Here is an 18,378-nt window from a genome sequence, read left to right as displayed (position 1 = left end):
TGAATGTGGAGGTTCCCTTCAGTCACCATGGGTATAGCCATTGATAGACTTATCCTCCATGAAACTATCTATTCCCCCTTTAAAGTTGTTCATTCCTGTGGCCATAACTACATCCTCTGGCAATGGGCAGATAAGCAGCCCCATGCAAAAACCTCTTCATTGCAATAAAATAGGCTGTATGTATTCTGTAGTTTTGTAGATGTTTAGGGAAAACATAGTTTGACACTGTGCAGAATTCAGTATTGTGAAAATCTGTCCTTCTAAGTAGACAAGGCTCTAGCACTTATGATTATAAAGACAAGACTGAAAGTGTGTAGGCAATCCATGATGAAATTTCGAAACCGGGGCTCATTAGGATTTTCAGTAGCCAAGGTGCATTGTGCAGCTCCTTGCAATTAACTAAAGCCAAATAAATAATGTGAAACAAATAGGCCTGAAATGTTTAATTGAGTAATAGAACTATTTAACAGAGTAAAACCCTTCCAAATGATTTTTTTAAAATATCCAGCATTAACTGGGCATTGTTTAGAAATTCCCTTGCTTCCTACATTGACCTCTGCAATTTCCTTCCTTGCCTCCACCACCAGTTGGGCAACCCGACGGGGTAAAGAAGCTAGATGCAGACCTAGAAATGTGGAGCATATTCTCACATTACTGCTGGTTCTTGCTTTGGCTTGGCTTGCTCCTTGGCTTGGCAGGAACAAGGTCAATTAACCTGCCAGACACTGCCAAGGCAAGACATGATTACACCAGTGCGGCTATGAAACTAGAATGCTGCAGCTTTCCTTGAGAGTAGGCTCCCTTGAAGAAGTCTTGAAAGAAAGCTTATATTTTAGCACAGAAACAGTACTCACAGTCCTGGTAATGAATAAAGACCACTTTGAGGATAAAGTGTCATTAGAGACCAGCTTGGCCTGTCTAGGTGCTTGCCTTCTCTCCTACATACAACTTGTATGTTTCTCTCCTCATAAGGAAAAGACCAGTGCTTGCTCATAAGTAAGCACAGGCTTTTACCCACCCCCCACATCCTCAGATGAAGGCACATTGGTGGGGGTGAACCTATGAAGAGGCAGCGCGGGAGCACTGACCTATCAGCTGGATTTAGTGGTGGCAGCCATTTCCCTGGCTATTCTAGCTGAAGACAAGCTTCCCGCCCACCCGCCCTCAACTGGCAACCATGTGGGAGTAGCCAGTCGCCCGTTCCGGGGCTGAGCAGGAATTTTTTGGGTCTCTCTCAAATTGGCTTTAAGGGGGACCTTTTTTCTCCTGCTTCACATGGTCTGTGAGGGCTGTGGCATAAAAAACCCTGGTAATCTGGTTAGGCCCTTCTGGAACGGCGGGAAGGCACGGGTTGAGGGGGTAGATTGGAGATGGCAAGCACCCTGAGATATCAGTGATAGGAGGGGTCCTCAAACTGGGTACCTAGTGGCTTGGCAGTCTGGGAGGCTCAGGTGGGGGGCCCCTTTGGGGTTGGGGGAGCACATGGCAAGCCTTAAGGCTTAGCAGTCTTGGCAAGAATGTGCTCCTCTGTCTCCTCTACGCACTTGGGGTGCAGACTATGACGGGTAGGGTCTGGAAGGATTCCAGACCTGGCTCTGAGCCAGGGTGGGTTTGCTCCGTTAAGAGGCGTGCTTCGCAGGAACAATGCAGTCTGTGCTTAAATGGTATAAAGGATGCAGATCAGCTTGTATGTAAATAAAGTCCCAGTTTAACCCAAAACTTGTGTTGTGTTTCATTCGAGGGCGGGTGGGCAATGGTCCTGTTGAAGGTGCCCCTGGAACTTCTTGATACTGGGAATCTGAAAGCATGATGTGATATGTTGTTTACTGATGATCACTAAGTACATAGTTTAGGAATTATTTCAGTAATCCATGAAGAATTGTCAGTCCAAGGATTCTGAAGGGTTTAGTTTTCTTTACAGGGGCTAGATTCCTGTAGGCTAGCCAAGCCAGGTTAGCGTGTTGCACCCAAAACAATACAGAGTCTTGTGGCATCTTAAAGACTAATGATGGGATCTCTGATCAGAACATTGCTGAGGGAACAGATCTTTCCCACCTCTCGCTTTCTCCTCCCATGTGTCACTCTGAGAGTCGGGGGGGGGCTCTGGAACAGTATGCTGGGCATCTGCTGCTCAGATAGGTCATCCCTGGCACCAGAACTGCCTTCTGCTCAGAAAAGAGCCCCTTTGGATCCAACCCTATGGATTTATTGCCACATAACTTTTCATGAGGTAGAGCCCATTTCACAAGAGCTGCCTTTTATGGTCTTATGTGAATGACGGTTCCGTTCAGGATGGATTTTGAGTTTGGCTTCCAAGGAAGCATGAGCCTGGCATCCTTCACCTTTTACTTTCTTTTTACTCACTGACATAAAACTTTCCCTTGCAGAGAATATGTGTTCATTCCATCATCAGGACAGCTTTCCAAGAACCAAACTGAACCTTACACTAAGTCAAAAGAGCAGAGTTCCATGCCGAGGAATGTAGTCAAAATGCTTACTCTCCAGGTAACCAGCTTTTGAATGTCACGCTGTTTGGTATGTCCGCAAACACCTCTGTCAGTAAAACAGGTTTTTGTTGGTTCAGCTCATAAATTCTAGATTAAAGAACTGCTTAGGGATAAAGATCCCTCTTTTCAGAAGTGAAAATACATTCTTCAAACATTATGGCCACTTTGTACAATATATTTTAGGTGATTAAATGCTTTTTCATCCATAATTATATAAAAAGGACACTGTATCTTTTCAGTGAAATTACCATAAATGAAAGAAGTTGAAAATCCAAAATGGTTAAGTAGAATGAATCCACATTGACTGATGCTATGCAACATATCTAGATATGCAACTTTCACATTTGTGTTTGCACCTATTAGTCATGGACGCTAAGGGAACATCCATATTCAAACATCTGATTGCCAGATGCAGTGGCAATCTCTTACACCAAACCTACCTCTGAATTTCCCAAGAAAATCTAGCCAATTTCTACTGGAGACACAGGCCTGTATTAGATAGTCTGATTCAGCAAGGTCGTTCTTATATTCTTATATATAATGAACAGAACTCACTCTGCCATCAGATAAAGTAATCCCGATAGATCTTACCAATAGCTATGCCAGCATAATATCTCAGAACATGAAGCTATATGTGCCACTGACCCTGTGTAAATTACACTCCTGCTCATTTAAACTTCTGATTATCTAAAACAGTGGATCATTCTAATAAGAAGAGCTGTCATGTAATTTCTTCCAGCTTTCTACGAGAACTGCCAGCCGAAGAGGACTATTGGTGATGCGCCATGGAGAAAGGGTAGATCAGGTTTTTGGGAAGTCTTGGCTACAGCAGTGTTTTAGTGCAGATGGTAAGACTGGGGGATCTGAAGAGTAAACTGAACTTAGAATTAACTATGTTGTATTAACAATGCACACAACCAAAAAGGATTCACTCACTTGCTTCCCACAAATGCCACTTGAGAATGGAAATTATCTCCCTGTCCAAGCCCCCCCGTTTTCTTTCAGCTTGAAATGGGGTCACCATGAAGTAATAGATTACACTTTTGAAATATGCATCACTTTTCCAGATAACGGTTGCTCAACTAACAAGGGGTAAAATGTGTGTTGTGGAGATGAATGAGATTGTAGTGTAGCCCCTAAAATCACTGAAAGACATAGGAGTGGGTGCACTTGGCTATGAATGCTTTTTCATCAGGAGTAAAACATTCTGTTTTGTTACAGGCAAATATTATCGACCAGACCTCAACTTCCCTGCTAGTCTACCAAACCGCAAAGACAGCATTAAAAACTTTGAGTGTGATCCTCCTTTAACATGCTGTGGTATATTCCAGTCTAGACTCATAGGTAAGCTATTCAAGGAAGCAGAGGGTAGGACAATGAATCTCTGAGGGCTTATCTAAATGACACAACTGACAAGGGTCATGTCAGGGGTCCCCCAGTACAACTCACCTTTTCATAGTGCTCTGAAAGCTGTGAGGGTGAAGGGGGGGCTTCTGGCTTCCTCTCTGGACCATTTTGCCAACAGAAACTGCCATGGGGAGGGTTCCGTTCGGTTTGCTCCTTCCTTGGGGTCCAGGGGTCCTGGAATGATGTGCATGGGCTTCAGATGTCTTCCCACAATGCAGCACTTTGGTTGTAGGGATATCAGTTCCTCAGCTGTAATTGCTTCCTCCCCGACATAGTTTATTCTTTTTCTTTCATTTGTTCAGTTATAATGAAAAGTAGCAGAATATGGCTACACAAGCAGCAACCCACCCCCCGGGATTTTATTAAACGGGGGCGGCAGGAGAAGGCAGCACAGAGCTGTACCTGCATAGAGCCTTTGGCTCCCCACGGGCACAGTGATCCCAGCCGGGCTGCCCTCTCCCACCCCAATTAAGAAAAGCTTTTTCATTGTAGCTGCAGAATAAATACTCCGGAGAAAAAAGAATGGTGTGTACGGCAGGCACAGAATCTGAAGTCAAGCTTAAAGACTTGACTGCTTGGATTCTCTGAAGCAAGCTGTACAGTACGTGTGTAATAGGCCTGCAACAGCAGGATAGGCCACCTGCTAAGTTGATGAGTAAAACAATTTATGAAAGGAAATGTGACATTCTTTTTCCATAACTACAAAGTCTCATCATTTAATTTAGTTCTTTCTTCTTTTATGTCTTTTTGTTTATAGACACAATGTCTTGAACAACCCTAAACCATAGAATAATGACATACTTCTTCTAAAAATATATATATCTGACTTTAACCCTTTATGCCTAGAAGAAGCAGCAGCTGCCAAAAGCTTTGCAACGGCTGCTGTACAATCATAGTTTACATCCAAAAGTAGGTTCAGGTGGGTATCTATGATGGTCTGAAGAAGTATGCAAGCACATGAAAGCTCATACCCAGAATTAAACTTTTTTTATTTTAAAAGTACTGTGGTACTCAAACTTTGTTAAATATTGAAAGTAGGGCTAGGGAAACTGAATCTGGTGAAATGTTATTGTGAAGCAAAATCCACCTCTGGATCCACCACTCCCTCTCTCTTTTTTAGCATGGGGCAGTCCACCATTACGAGTGAGATGGTATCAATAATGCCAGAACCACACAGAAAGCATCTGACTGAAAAGGAGATAGCAAAAAAAAAAGCTGCCATAATTTAACCCAGTTTTGATTACACGTGTCTTACTGTCACAGTGCACTTTCCCAAATAAAACACTTTTCTGTTAAGGAATTAATTGCTCCACAGCATCTCTGCCAGAACACTGCCTCAACTAACTCCACTTGTACATGGGTAATTGAGCATTCAGTACTTTGCCTCAAATATCCTAGATGGTAAGTGCTAGTATGAAGCCAAACACAGTAAAAAACAACAACCATTGTTCCATTTCACACTCATTGAAATAATATGCACTATGTTGTCATAACTGTCTGGGATACCTTCAGGCATATTAGACCAGAGTCATTTAATGAGATTCTTGTGGTCAAATTAAATTTCCCTGCAGATTGTAAGAGTTTGTCCTCATTGTTTCTTTGTTCCAAAAGTGTTTGTTTGAGACAATTCATTGAGATTATGTACTGAAAGTAGCACAGTTCAAGTGGAAGCAATGTCACATGGCAAAAATCAAATTGATACATGTGAGAAGATAGTGTTCTCCCCCCTTCTTCTTTTTATGAAGAATGATCGGTAATTTCCCCCCCATTTTTAGGGGAAGCCCTATTGGAAAAGGAGTTGAGCATTAGCTGTGTATACTCTTCCCCAGCACTGCGCTGTGTCCAAACTGCACACCACGTTTTAGAAGGTAGGTGAGTCTTTCCGACAGGAGGAATTTTTCAGATTTTCTTTTGCTTGTCTATGACTTGCTGGAAATATCAAGAGATTTTTGTTGTTGTTGTTAAAGTAGGGGTTTTTTACCTATAGGTTAAGAAAGCATTCACTAGGTATGCTAAATATGCAGGGGTCGTTTCGTAGAAAAAGAGCTAGGGGAACTCATTAGCATAATTCATTAGCATATGCCACACCCCCTGACATCACCGGAAGTGTGTCATAAGGCCACACACCCCGCCCCCAACGGTCCCGGCCACCGCCACCGGCCTTGCAGCTCCATTGCCGAGCCCCATGAGGGGCCTGGCGATGGACCTGCAAGGCCGGCGGGAGTGCAAGGAAGCCCCGCGAAGGCCCTCCCTGGCCCCAGGCAGGCAGGAGTGGGGAGAGGCAGGGAGGAAGCAACTTACCCTCCCTCTTCTCCTGCCTCCTCCTGGCTGAATGAGGGTCAGAAGCGGGGCAGCTGGAAGCAGGTTTCGTCATGTGCCCCGCCCCCCGTACCTCACCCGGGGGAACTGCGTTCCCCCGCCAACTCCCCCGAAATGACCTCTGTAAATATGCCTTCTAACCTCTAATACATCATTTTGGAATGCCTTTAATACTATATCAGAAATGGAAGCAAACCATCTTTAATCAAATCATTTTCTGCCTGATGTGGCTGTTCAGTTTTATTATTGGGTATACCATGAATTGAATCACTTATGTGAAAGTGGACTAGGAGAACTCCTGATTGCTTAATAGCATGCAAGGAGCTTTTATGTATTTTGGAAATGAGAGCCCATGTTTATGTACTGAATTATCAAAAAAGCACTCCCAGGAGTCACAGCGAAACCAATTTCAGTTAAGGCTGGTTCCTGTAGGAATGTACCACGCATGATTCTCAAATCCAGGCAGGTTGATGAAGATGGTCCTTTGGAACCTCTGGACCCAAGGCATTTCGAGTCAAGACCAGCACCTCAAACTGAATTCTGAAACAAATTGATAGTCAGTACAGCTGAAGTAGAACTGGTTTTATATGATTAGTCTGAAACATCACAATAAGAACCCTTGTTGCCACATTTTGTATCAACCAACGTTTCTGAACCGTCTTTAATGGCAGCCCCACTTAAATCATATTACAGAAACTGAATGTGGACATTACCAAGGAACGTTTTACTGTGACCCCAGGTTGGCTCCCTCCAGGAATTATCACAGCTAGCAAAGTACATTTATTCAGATAAAAGATACTCTAGGCACTTTAGACACCTGTTAGTCCAAAGACAATACACTGTCTAGAAGAACCCACAAGCTATCAACCTTCAGAGCAGGTTTTTCTTCATCCAGGACAGAGCACCTCTTCCCAGATCAATTTTATTCCCCGCCTGCAGCACTTCTGTCTGGTCTGTTAAATTACGTTTCAATTTAATACCCTCATCCAGTCTTCCTTGTGCCTGGGGTCTGGTTCAGCACCTCAACTGCATTTATGGATTTAGCAGCAAAATAAATTGGACCCTTGTGACAAGGAAACCCTTGTGTGTCACCAGCATACTGATGGTACTGTGCCCCAAATCCCCCCAAGTAGCTTAAGGTAGATTTTTACAAAAAACACAGAGGATAGAATTGATACTTGAGGTACCTCAAATAGTAATGGCCAAGACTCAAACAGCACTCTTCCAGCACCACCTTCTGGAACCTGCTCTCAATGAAAGAGTAAAACCAATACCCTCCCCGGTTCATCCTGGCAGATTGTGCAGATAAATGATATGGCTGATGGTACCGAAGGCCGCAGAGAGTTCCAGGACATACAGAGACACATTCCCTATGTTGATGTATCAGCATAGATCATCTAACCAGCAAGGATCACAGCCAAAAATGGAGATCTAGATAAAGGTTCTCAATATTGCACAAACGTAACTAACAGGGTGGCTGAGGCAATTTCTATGCTGTGAACAGGTCTGAATCCAGACTGAAAACTTTCTAGATTATTTATGCAAGAATCCCTGAAACTGTTTAGTAAACACTCGCCCCAAGGCATTTGCTTAAAATGGGAGATTGGAAACTAGTCTATTATTAGTTAAGTTTGTGCAATATTGAGAACCTCTATCTAGATCTCCATTTTTGGCTGGGATCCTTGCTGGTTAAACAGTTTTAGGTAGATCAGCTCATGAGCTTCAGTGCCTGCTACATTTCCCGTACGAGCTACCTGACCAAGATCCCATTTCCGCCCTGGAGCTGCCCAGTTGTGAATCACCCAGTCATGGTGCTACCTGAATCCTGCACACAAAAAGTCCTTATCTTGCTCCAGCCTCCTGCTGATCTAGGATAGAGTATTGAGAGTTTCCAACACTAATGCCAAGATGAGCTCAGATGGTTTAGGAAGGGAGATTGTTATGTACCGGCAGAGTAACTAGTCTGTACCTCCATCCTAGTACCAAGTATAAAACCTCAACATTCAGGGGCTGTTGAACAGGACACCTAATAAGGTATTACAGGGACTACAATGGCTCTCTCTCATCCCAGCTGCTAGATTTAGCCTGCTGCTGCACTGAGAATCCTGGCTGGTAAAATCAATAGCCTTAACCACTCTGTCCTCACCAACCAGGTCTCAGTGATAGATGCCAGATCAGATTGGCCCTCTCATCTGGGATTAAATGCTGGATTACAGCTGTTTTTCTGTTCACTGACCTGGCATTCAACAACAGAATTTTTTGATCCATTGACAAGCTAACATGACATCATGTAGTAGTAATGGTTACTCACTGAGCACAGGACTCAGACCTAAGTCCAGGGTTTTGAACATATTCCTCTGTTAAACCATTTTTATTGTTATTATTACAGGGCTTCAGCTAGAACGGAAAACTAAAATTCGTATAGAACCTGGTCTCTTTGAATGGCCTAAATGGGAAACGAGCACAATTATTCCTTCTTTCATGACACAAAAGGAACTGGCAGAGGCCAATTACAGTGTAGACACCACATACAAGTAAGTGCTACATTTACAGCGTCTTACTAGGATGGTGCCTAAATATAATAAATAAAAATATGTATAAATTAATGTTATGATGAGTGACCCAAGAGAAACAACCCAAAACAACACAAAAGGCTTTACATCAGACAATAGTACTACAGATAAGATTAGAATTTCAACAACCTCCTCAGGAAGCAGGAAATCTCCTCAGGAAACAAAAGAACCTCCTCAGGAAAGCTCCTCCATTAGCATGTCCATAGCCTGGGGAACTCCTACAATGACTCAGCCCTACCCACCTTCTGGAGTAGATATAAATTTACTGCCTACCATTTTCTTCTCACCTTGACACAGAGAATACTCCATCTTTCTGTGTTTATACCTCTGAGGATGCCAGTCACAGTTACTGGTGAAATGTCAGGTTCTACAATGCCAAGACCACGGCCACACATCCTGGAAAATCTACAGCAACTAATAAATACTTAAACACCTTCACTTTGTGGAGTACAGAATGCACAGAATTAACTTCTGCTGTTGTGGTAAGGATTATATTAGCCACACAAGAACTTGAATATGACACTTAAAGGTTGACACACACTCCAGGCTCCATCCCACATACTAGTCATACCCATTTATTTGGTTCAGGGACTAGATGGGTATACCAGAAACATGATTCTGAAATGTGGAAGCTAATCCTATGCCTTCTTGCAGTTTTTGTGCCATCCTATGAGAGACAGTCCTGGCAAAACTGGGCTGCCTTGAGGCATGGAGTAATCTGTACATGTAGCACAAGGCTGTGCTGGAACTGGGAGTCCCATATGTAACCACTGGCCTTAGGTTTGGGTACAAAAGTCTGGTAGCAACCCTTTCCTTTGCTAAAGGAACCAGCTAAACAACTGCTGCTGTGCACTTCATGCACTTCTTGTGGACATTTCTGTCTAACCACTACTGGAAACAGGATAAGCATGGACAAAATTACTCCTCTTCATCTTGGCTGCATATATATTGCATATATAATCAAAATGTTTGTTGGAAATCGCAGTTAAAAGCAGGTGTAAGGTCACCATATCACCTGCAGTTAGTGGCAGCATACCATTTTCTAAGAAACATTCTGAGAAGCAACCATTTGGAGAGAGCAGTCATTGGTAGTGCAGGGAAAGAATGCTAAAAGCAAAGCAGCTTTCATTCTACAATACTATATTTTTCAAGTTATTACCAACTCATTCAAATATGTATTTTACTGAATGCAGTAGAACTGTAAGTTGTTTGTATATTTGACCCAAAAGTAATTTTTGTCATCTAAGAACTATTGAGCTTTCTCTGTCCTGGCTGCTTCCACAGAGCAAGGATTCTCTGGTCTTCTTTGACCTTCAATCTTTCCCAGCATCAGGGTCTTTTCCAGTGAGTGCTCCCTTCTCATTTGGTGGCCAAAGTATTTGAGCTTCAGTTTCATTATCTGGCCTTCCAGGGAACAGTCAGGGTTGATTTCTTTTAGGATTGACTGATTTGATCTTCTTGCAGTCCAAGGGACTCTCAAGAGTCTTCTCCAGCACCATAGTTCAAAAGAATCTATTCTTCGGCGCTCGGCCTTCCTTATAGTCCAGCTCTCGCAGCCATACATGACTACTGGGAATACCATTGCTTGGACCATGCGTATTTTTGTTGGCAGGGTGATGTCTCTACTTTTTATCATGCTGTTTAGGTGCGCCATTGCTTTCCTCCCAAGGAGCAGGCGTCTTTTAATTTCATGGCTGCAGTCACAGTCTGCGGTGATCTGGGATCCCAGGAACGTGAAGTCTGTCACTACTTCCACGACTTCCCCTTCTATTTGCCAAGGAGAGATGGGGCCGGATGCCATGATCTCCGTTTTTTTGATGTTGAGCTTCAAGCCCACTTTTGCGCTCTCCTCTTTTACCCTGAGCAAGAGGCTCTTTAGGTCCTCTTCACTTTCTGCCATTAGAGTGGTATCGTCTGCATATCTGAGGTTGTTGATCAATTCCGTGTTGGCAATGCAGCTCCCATACATGGGATGTTTTTCTGTGCACTTCTCTATCTTTTTTCTGACTTTTCCCTTCCACACCTGCTTTGTAGTGACTAGGTATTAGCCTTTGAGTTGTATTAAGATTTGAAACACATAAGTGGCAACAGATCATTATAGCACTATAGCGATTATCATTTTAAAAAACCTATGGTGGGGAGGGAAAAATGCTGGGGAACAGGTGCCTGCGAGGGGCTGATGGTGGGAAAATGGCGCTGTCACGTGAAGCTGCCTTATACTGAATCAGACCATTGGTCCATCAAGGTCACTACTGTCTACTCAGACTGATCCTTTCAACTGGAGATGCTGAGGATTGAACCCCAGACCTTCTGCATGGAAAGCAGAGGCACTACCACAGAGCTACAGCTCCTCCCCTTTGCAAGGCAGGGAAATGTGCAGCATTCCTTCCAAGTGGCATGCTAACATGCTTGGACTGCTTTCCTTCCCTCCCCAAATTGGAGTAAAACAAATTCAGGAAAGAATATTCTGAGGATGAAGAAAACCTGGAAACATGTCAATTACAGCATGAAAGTTCCAAAAACCAAACCCCAAAAACAAAAAAACAACCCTTCTACTCCATTTTGGAAGGCAAGACAAAGAAAATCTTATTTGGAAACTGCCCCCGACTCTTTACAGCAAAGCAATGTTGTGGTTTAATGCAGTTTCCGAAAATTTGCAAGACCACAAACAGAACAGGAAACACCAGCAGGTGCTGGACTGGTTGCAGTAATGTACTTTGCTCCTGGAGTTATTTGTAAAATACCCATGGTGCAAGATCCAGCCCTGGAAATTGTTCAAGTAATAAAAGTGATGAGTTGACCATATGTGTGTTAAGAAGAGAACACCCTTACAAGAAAATTGTGTTTTTTAGCACAGAGAAAATGCATGCTATGAAAACAGGTGTATGTCTGGCTTTTAGAAGCACGGCATGCTGAGTAACTATCATTTGTTCCTAGCAATTGATAAGGAGGGTATAGTGCCACTAAACACAGAGGTTCTTTCGGCTTACAACCATTAATAAATTCTTAATAAATTTGTTTTATGGCCATTAATCCTACTAATGGTAATCCTACCAAACTGTATAGAACTTTCAGACTTTCAGCTTTACAGTCTGTGTCTCATTAACACTGGTGTGAAGTATGGCATACTATTCCAGTTTTATGTTTGAAACTCTAATGCTGAAATACAGTTATCCCAATTCTCCAGTTTCTTGGGGAAAGGGAAAGGTTCAATAACATTTATCTTATACCCAATTGCACCGTAGAGGAAATGATCAATAGATCTGCAAAATGGAGCCAGGAACAGATAGGGGGGGATTTCTCTATAAACCAAAGGAAGTCCCAGGTTTCCAGAAAAAGTTGAATCTAATAAATAAATACATAGGACCACTAAAACTCCCAAAATACTAGAAACAGTTCCTGTAGCTTTAAGGGGAAAATTCCCACTGAGCTCTTAGTGACCATTTTGGATGTTGCTAGGCAATTACAACAATATTGCTGAGCCTTCCAATTCTTGGTTTCTGAAAAGCAAAGCCATGGATGTTGAGCAGGGGTAGACCTGGAAGTCAAAGCAGCCCTGGAAAATATCCCATATTGCTCCCATCATGTCCCCTGGTGGAAGAGGACTCACCAGGACAAGCCCAGCAGTGAACACCAGATACTCATTACTCACACAACCAGGCCAGACACAGTTTGCCACCAGCAACCACTGCACAACTGGGGCAGACTTTTCTTGGGAGGGAAGAGGGTGAGATCGCCATAGTTCCAAACTTAATGTTTACTATAAATCAACAAACGTTAACCAAGTGGATTATTTCATTAACAGATGTAATTTTCCTCTTTCTTCTCTGATGCAATCCGAAGGCTATGAGGAGTACGTTAATAGATGCTCAATAAACATAAAACAAATTGTTGGCTCCTGTACATCTGAAGGTAAATCTATGGTAACTGTTGATTTCATTACTTTGTACCTACAGCAACAGAATCATCAGCAAAAGAATGCCATACGAACTTCTCTCCCATGACTGCTAGAATAACAGCCTCCTGCCGTGTATCATTTGAGTCTTTTTTTAAAAAAAATATTTCCATACTCTTGTTCCCATAAGGTCTTAAATGTACCAAAACATCTGTATTTGCCTAGCATCTTCCTCCAAGGAGCTGAATAGTGCACAAGGTTCTCCTTTCCTCCATTTTATGCTCACAATCCTAGGAAAGTGTCACCCAGACAAATCCATGCTATAGTGGAGATTTAACCCAGGTATCCCACCAGATTCTAATCCAGCCACTAAACCATACTGACTTTCCAATACATTCATATCTACCAAATTCACAGTGGTATCCTAAGAACACTTTCCTGGGACTAAGCCCCACTGAATAAACCTGAGTAGAATTCTGAATAGATCTGCTTAGGCTTGCTCTCTGAATATATTGCACTCAGAATCCACATTTCTGATGATAGGCATCATCTTGATTCTGGGCCATGGTTCGTCCTTGGATTCCTTCACTCGGCCATTATTGGGTCTCCCTGCCAGGGGAAGTGGTGACTTTGCCCAGCTTGTTCGAAAGGTAAGGCATAAAGCATAATATTGCTATACACATCTTTTTGCTTTATATATGCCCCCCCCCCCATTTTGTGCATAATCCTTAGAGATAAAGATTGGGTACTGTCCTGCTCAGGTGTAGAAAATGGCCTACAGAATCTTTAGTCACTCGTGGAATCTTTTAAATAAATTATCTCAAGAAAGAAACCCATAGCATAATTACAAATCCCATGAGCCTCTTTGTGTTATCTTCTTCAGGCGCATATTTCAAGTACTGGAATCCTTTGTCAGTTCCTTAAAACAACCTCAAATTATTTCTCTCTAAACTCTCTTGGGAAATGAAAACTACTCCAATACATGATGGTGTCATGCTACATGAGGTGACTTTCTTGCTTGTGCTAACTAAAACCCCACTAAAATCTTCTTTCCCTTCCTTTAATAGATACCATCACTGGGCATGTGTTTCTGTGAAGAACTTAAAGAGGATAAACGATGGCAAATGGTTAACCCTCCGGTGAATATGCTGATTCATGGATCAAATGATGCATTTAACTGGAGAATTATCCTTCAGGACAACTGAACTGTATATAATGCTGGAATTTTCCCCCTCATATTCAACAACATCTCACACAGTTCTGCCCTGAATTCTGTTTCTTGGTCAAAACAGAATGGTAGAATGCAGGATTTGGCTTTTACAGTGATACATTTTCTAGTTCCTGTGTTTCAAGCATCAGTAAAAGGTTTTCAGATCTTTATAATCATCCAGAACAAGGAAGGCAATGCAGCCAAGTAATAAAAGCTAAGCATTGCATTTCTAATCTAGTAAAGATGAGTGGCATAGACTACTGCTGACAGCATCACTTTCATTTAACTTGTTAACTGTTCCACCCTAAGTACAGTTCCACCCTGCTCACTGAAGTCAATGGGCTTAGAGGGAAACTCTGCTTAGGTTGCACTGTAAATCATTAAATAACCATTGGTACAATTTGAGAAACAAGTCCATTGTTTTGCTGTCGCTATGGCTGTGCTCTGCTGATATTAATTTCATATTTCAGTTAATTATCTGCTGGAGATTTCCTGAGATAGCATTCATGTGATGAAACCACACTTGGCTGTCCTCAAGATATCATCACCACCACCACCCCACACACACATCTTTCTGTTCAGGATAAAGCAATGCTTGGTTTGAGAAATAGCATGGATTAGGCCATTTAGGGCTTTAAAGATCAACACTAGTCTAGAACTGTGATTTGGGCTGGGAAAATAACTGAAAGCCATCATGGATGATACAAAACAGAGAGACAGACTCTTGGCACCTTGCCCTTACTAATAATCAGGCAACAACCAACAGCAGTTTCCAAATCCTTTTCAAAGGGAGCCCACCCCCCACCGCCAGTGTTCCCTCTAAGCTGAGTTAGTGTGAGCTAGCTCACAGTTTTTTAGCCTCTGGCTCACCCATTTCTGTCTCAGCTCAGGAAGGAGGGCTCCAGAGCAAACTAATTTATACAGCAGCCAAATCACTTGCTCACAGCTTTAGTGCCAGTAGCTCACAAAGTAGAATTTTTGCTCACGAGACTCCACAGCTTAGAGGGAACATTGCCCATCGCCATACAGCACATTATAGTAGCCTATTCTGGATAAGGCACAGACCCCTTTTGTCTAGGAAAGGGTTTAGTGTCATGAAGGCACTCTCACCGCGTCGTTAGGTAGGGTAGAGAGCGATGTTGTATGTCGGAATTTCAAGGCTGGACGTAAGACTCCCTCAGTTGTGGGTAGAATCGATGTTTCTTCACAAGGACTTCGAGACTCCAAGCAAAGGTTAGGGTAAGTGTTAGGACGAGTCTCTGTGGTCTTACCCTTGTTCCTATAGGGGTCCTTTTCTCTCTCGGAGACCTCCTGGAACCTAGACCTTTCACCTCATCACGTCACAGCTTCTTTCCCTGTTCCACCTTCACTCCTACCATTACATCCCCGGGAGTGAATCACACCCTCCTCTTTATTCCTCACTACCTCCCACTCCACCCTATAGCAGCTGGACCAGTGGCCCGGCCAATCGACCTCTTCCGGGATTCCAGCCTGCTCTATCCTGTTCTCCCCCTCATAACGGCCACAGCTGAATCCGTCCCATTTTGCCTCCTTGGTTTGCTGGGGATGCTCTGGCAGGTCGGTTTGTATCTTGTTCCGTTTCCCTCCTTTGCTTGGAGAAAGACTCTCGGTCGGTTCCTGATCTACCTCCGCTCGCGACTGAGAGGTTTTTTTGTCTAGGTTGTCGCAGCCACCGCCCCACTCTTCCCTTCTGGGACCCTTTGGGGTTGAGGGCATGAGTGCCACCTCCTGACATTTAGGTACACCAAACAAAACTGGTAAAAAACACTATTTCAATGCCTGTCCTCACATCATCTTCAGTATTCCAAAAATACCACTGCCTGGGTGCATTCAGAAGGGGCATTTATGCCAGTATAGATGCCGGTTGGAATCGGTGTACTTATGGGCCATCACACGGCTAACATCTGCCTTCCATCCCTAACCGTTGCAAACAGCCTTTAACCGTTGTATTGTGCTACTAGGTCCCCAAGCAGTGGTATCCTGAGTGCACCGGTTCCAACCGCATTATCCCCGTCTGATTGCTCTCCGCTGGTGTAGAGCCACTTCCGTTCAGAAGCCCAAAGCTTCCGCTTTTCAGCCGCCATTTTTTTAGCTTCCTTGATGTGCGCTTGGGCGAAGCTTCACCCTGGTGTTTGTAAAACAAACAAAAAAAGATGCTTAGTTTTAGGCTGCAGACGAGTCCGGGACCTTATGGAGGCCCTTTTCGCTGTAAAAGTTTAAAGGGAAGTCTTCGCTTCAGGGCATGCTTTTCGGGATCTGCGCGAAGATCTCAACTCTGTGGATGGCTGCCTAACTTTGCCACTTAAGGACCCTCTTTCCCAAAAACACAGTAATCTTCTATGGACTTCTATAACTATCCTCATTCCAAGGGCGACTCTTGAAATATCTCCTTTGTCCCTTGACACAAACTGTGGAGAAAGTTACAGCTTGAGAGAAAGTTGGGTTTATGCCAATTTAACAGGAGCTATAGGGTACACAAAATGCTAGATGAACACGAAGGTTGGTGTAGTGCAGTCCTGGGGTATAATAAAGACTTGCAGATGATTCTGTTGTCTTTGGAGCAGCCGAGGCCAACAGATGCAGGTTTGAGAAGTTGTTGTTGTTGTTGTTGTTCAGTCGCATAGTCGAGTCCGACTCTTCGCGACCCCATGGACCAGAACACGCCAGGCCTGAAGTTTGCTCAATTTCATGTTCGTTGCATCTATGACACTGTCTAACCATCTCATCCTTTGCCGTCCCCGTCTTCTTTGACCTTCAATCTTTCCCAGCATCAGGGTCTTCTCCAGTGAGTGCTCCCTTCTCATTTGGTGGCCAAAGTATTTGAGCTTCAGTTTCATTATCTGGCCTTCCAGGGAACAGTCAGGGTTGATTTCTTTTAGGATTGACTGATTTGATCTTTTTGCAGTCCAAGGGACTCTCAAGAGTCTTCTCCAGCACCATAGTTCAAAAGAATCTATTCTTCGGCGCTCGGCCTTCCTTATAGTCCAGCTCTCGCAGCCATACATGACTACTGGGAATACCATTGCTTTGACCATGCGGACTTTTGTTGGCAGGGTGATGTCTCTACTTTTTATCATGCTGTTTAGGTTCGCCATCGCTTTCCTCCCAAGGAGCAGGTGTCTTTTAATTTCATGGCTGCTGTCACAGTCTGCGGTGATCTGGGATCCCAGGAACGTGAAGTCTGTCACTACTTCCACGACTTCCCCTTCTATTTGCCAAGGAGTGATGGGGCCGGATGCCATGATCTTAGTTTTTTTGATGTTGAGCTTCAAGCCCACTTTTGCGCTCTCCTCTTTTACTCTGAGCAAGAGGCTCTTTAGGTCCTCTTCACTTTCTGCCATTAGAGTGGTATCGTCTGCATATCTGAGGTTGTTGATCTTTTCCCCAGCAATCTTAATTCCCGCTTGTGATTCATCCAGGCCAGCATTTCGCATGATGTACTCTGCATATATATTAAATAAGCAAGGTGACAATATACATCCTTGTCGTACTCCTTTTCCTATGCTAAACCAATCAGTTGTTCCATATCCGGTTCTAACTGTCGCTTCTTGACCCTTATACAGGTTTCTCAGGAGACATGTGAGGTGGTCTGGTACTCCCATCTCTTTAAGGACCTGCCATAGTTTGTTGTGATCCACACAGTCAAAGGCTTTAGCATAGTCAATGAAGCAGAAGTAGATATTTTTCTGGTACTCTCTTGCTTTCTCCATAATCCAGCGAATGTTGGCAATATGATCTCTCGTTCCTCTACCTCTTCGAAAACATGTTAAAACATATACTGATAAAAATCTTTATCTAAGTATCAGACTTATAAAAACTTATCAAATACTAATACATATGATGGGTAAACACTTTCCTACTGAAGACCAAACATCTAGACCTGTAAAAGTCAGAATAGGTGAACACCGAAGCTGCATTAGACTGCATAAGCGTTCTGCACCATTAGTGAACCATTTTCTGGACTTGGGACATACGGATAAACAGCTAAAATTTTGGATATTGAGACTGTAGACTACCAATCTGAACATGTGCAGAGTGCTCCTGAGAAGAGAGCTGTTTTGGATTCACCAACTGCAGACGTGGGCTCCTTTTGGATTGAATGAAGAAGTGGACTGGACTTGCTGTTTGTGAACATCTATAATTGTTTTCTGTCAATTCTTTGTGATGACCTGTTTCCCCCTCCTCCCATGCTGCTCCTTATCGCCCTGTCCTCTGCACTCCTTCCCATCTTGTATCTCTCCTGACTGACATTGTGCAATGTAAGTAGGTGATTGCATCACCCCAGGTTCAGTATATATGGAAGCCATTACAGTAGCTAGTAATAGAATCAGACCTATGAAATTTCTGTTACCAAGTTTGTAGGCCAATTCAATTATTTTATTTTATTTTAATTTTAATTTGGGGTTAAATTTATTATACAATTGGGTTTACAATAAAATTGTCACA

General features: G+C 43.2%; 1 protein-coding gene across 1 annotated transcript in view; it reads left to right on the top strand.

Annotated features, from left to right (window-relative positions):
- Positions 1-13,926, top strand: part of UBASH3A (ubiquitin associated and SH3 domain containing A) — a 28,541-nt gene extending 14,615 nt beyond the window's left edge. Inside the window, exons 7-14 of the mRNA XM_015419740.1 lie at positions 2,388-2,505; positions 3,247-3,355; positions 3,729-3,851; positions 5,690-5,782; positions 8,623-8,767; positions 12,612-12,718; positions 13,245-13,351; positions 13,769-13,926. Coding sequence (XP_015275226.1) covers positions 2,388-2,505; positions 3,247-3,355; positions 3,729-3,851; positions 5,690-5,782; positions 8,623-8,767; positions 12,612-12,718; positions 13,245-13,351; positions 13,769-13,906 — 940 coding nt within the window. The 3' untranslated portion in view covers positions 13,907-13,926. The remainder of the gene's footprint in view (positions 1-2,387; positions 2,506-3,246; positions 3,356-3,728; positions 3,852-5,689; positions 5,783-8,622; positions 8,768-12,611; positions 12,719-13,244; positions 13,352-13,768) is intronic.
- The last annotated feature ends 4,452 nt before the right edge of the window (positions 13,927-18,378 follow it).

The sequence above is a fragment of the Gekko japonicus genome, unplaced genomic scaffold (genome assembly GCF_001447785.1).
Source record: "Gekko japonicus isolate JY-2015 unplaced genomic scaffold, Gekko_japonicus_V1.1 scaffold1906, whole genome shotgun sequence".
NCBI classification, from domain to species: domain Eukaryota; kingdom Metazoa; phylum Chordata; class Lepidosauria; order Squamata; family Gekkonidae; genus Gekko; species Gekko japonicus.
Note: the sequence above shows the minus strand (reverse complement) of the source record. Positions and strands in the feature narration are given on the sequence as shown.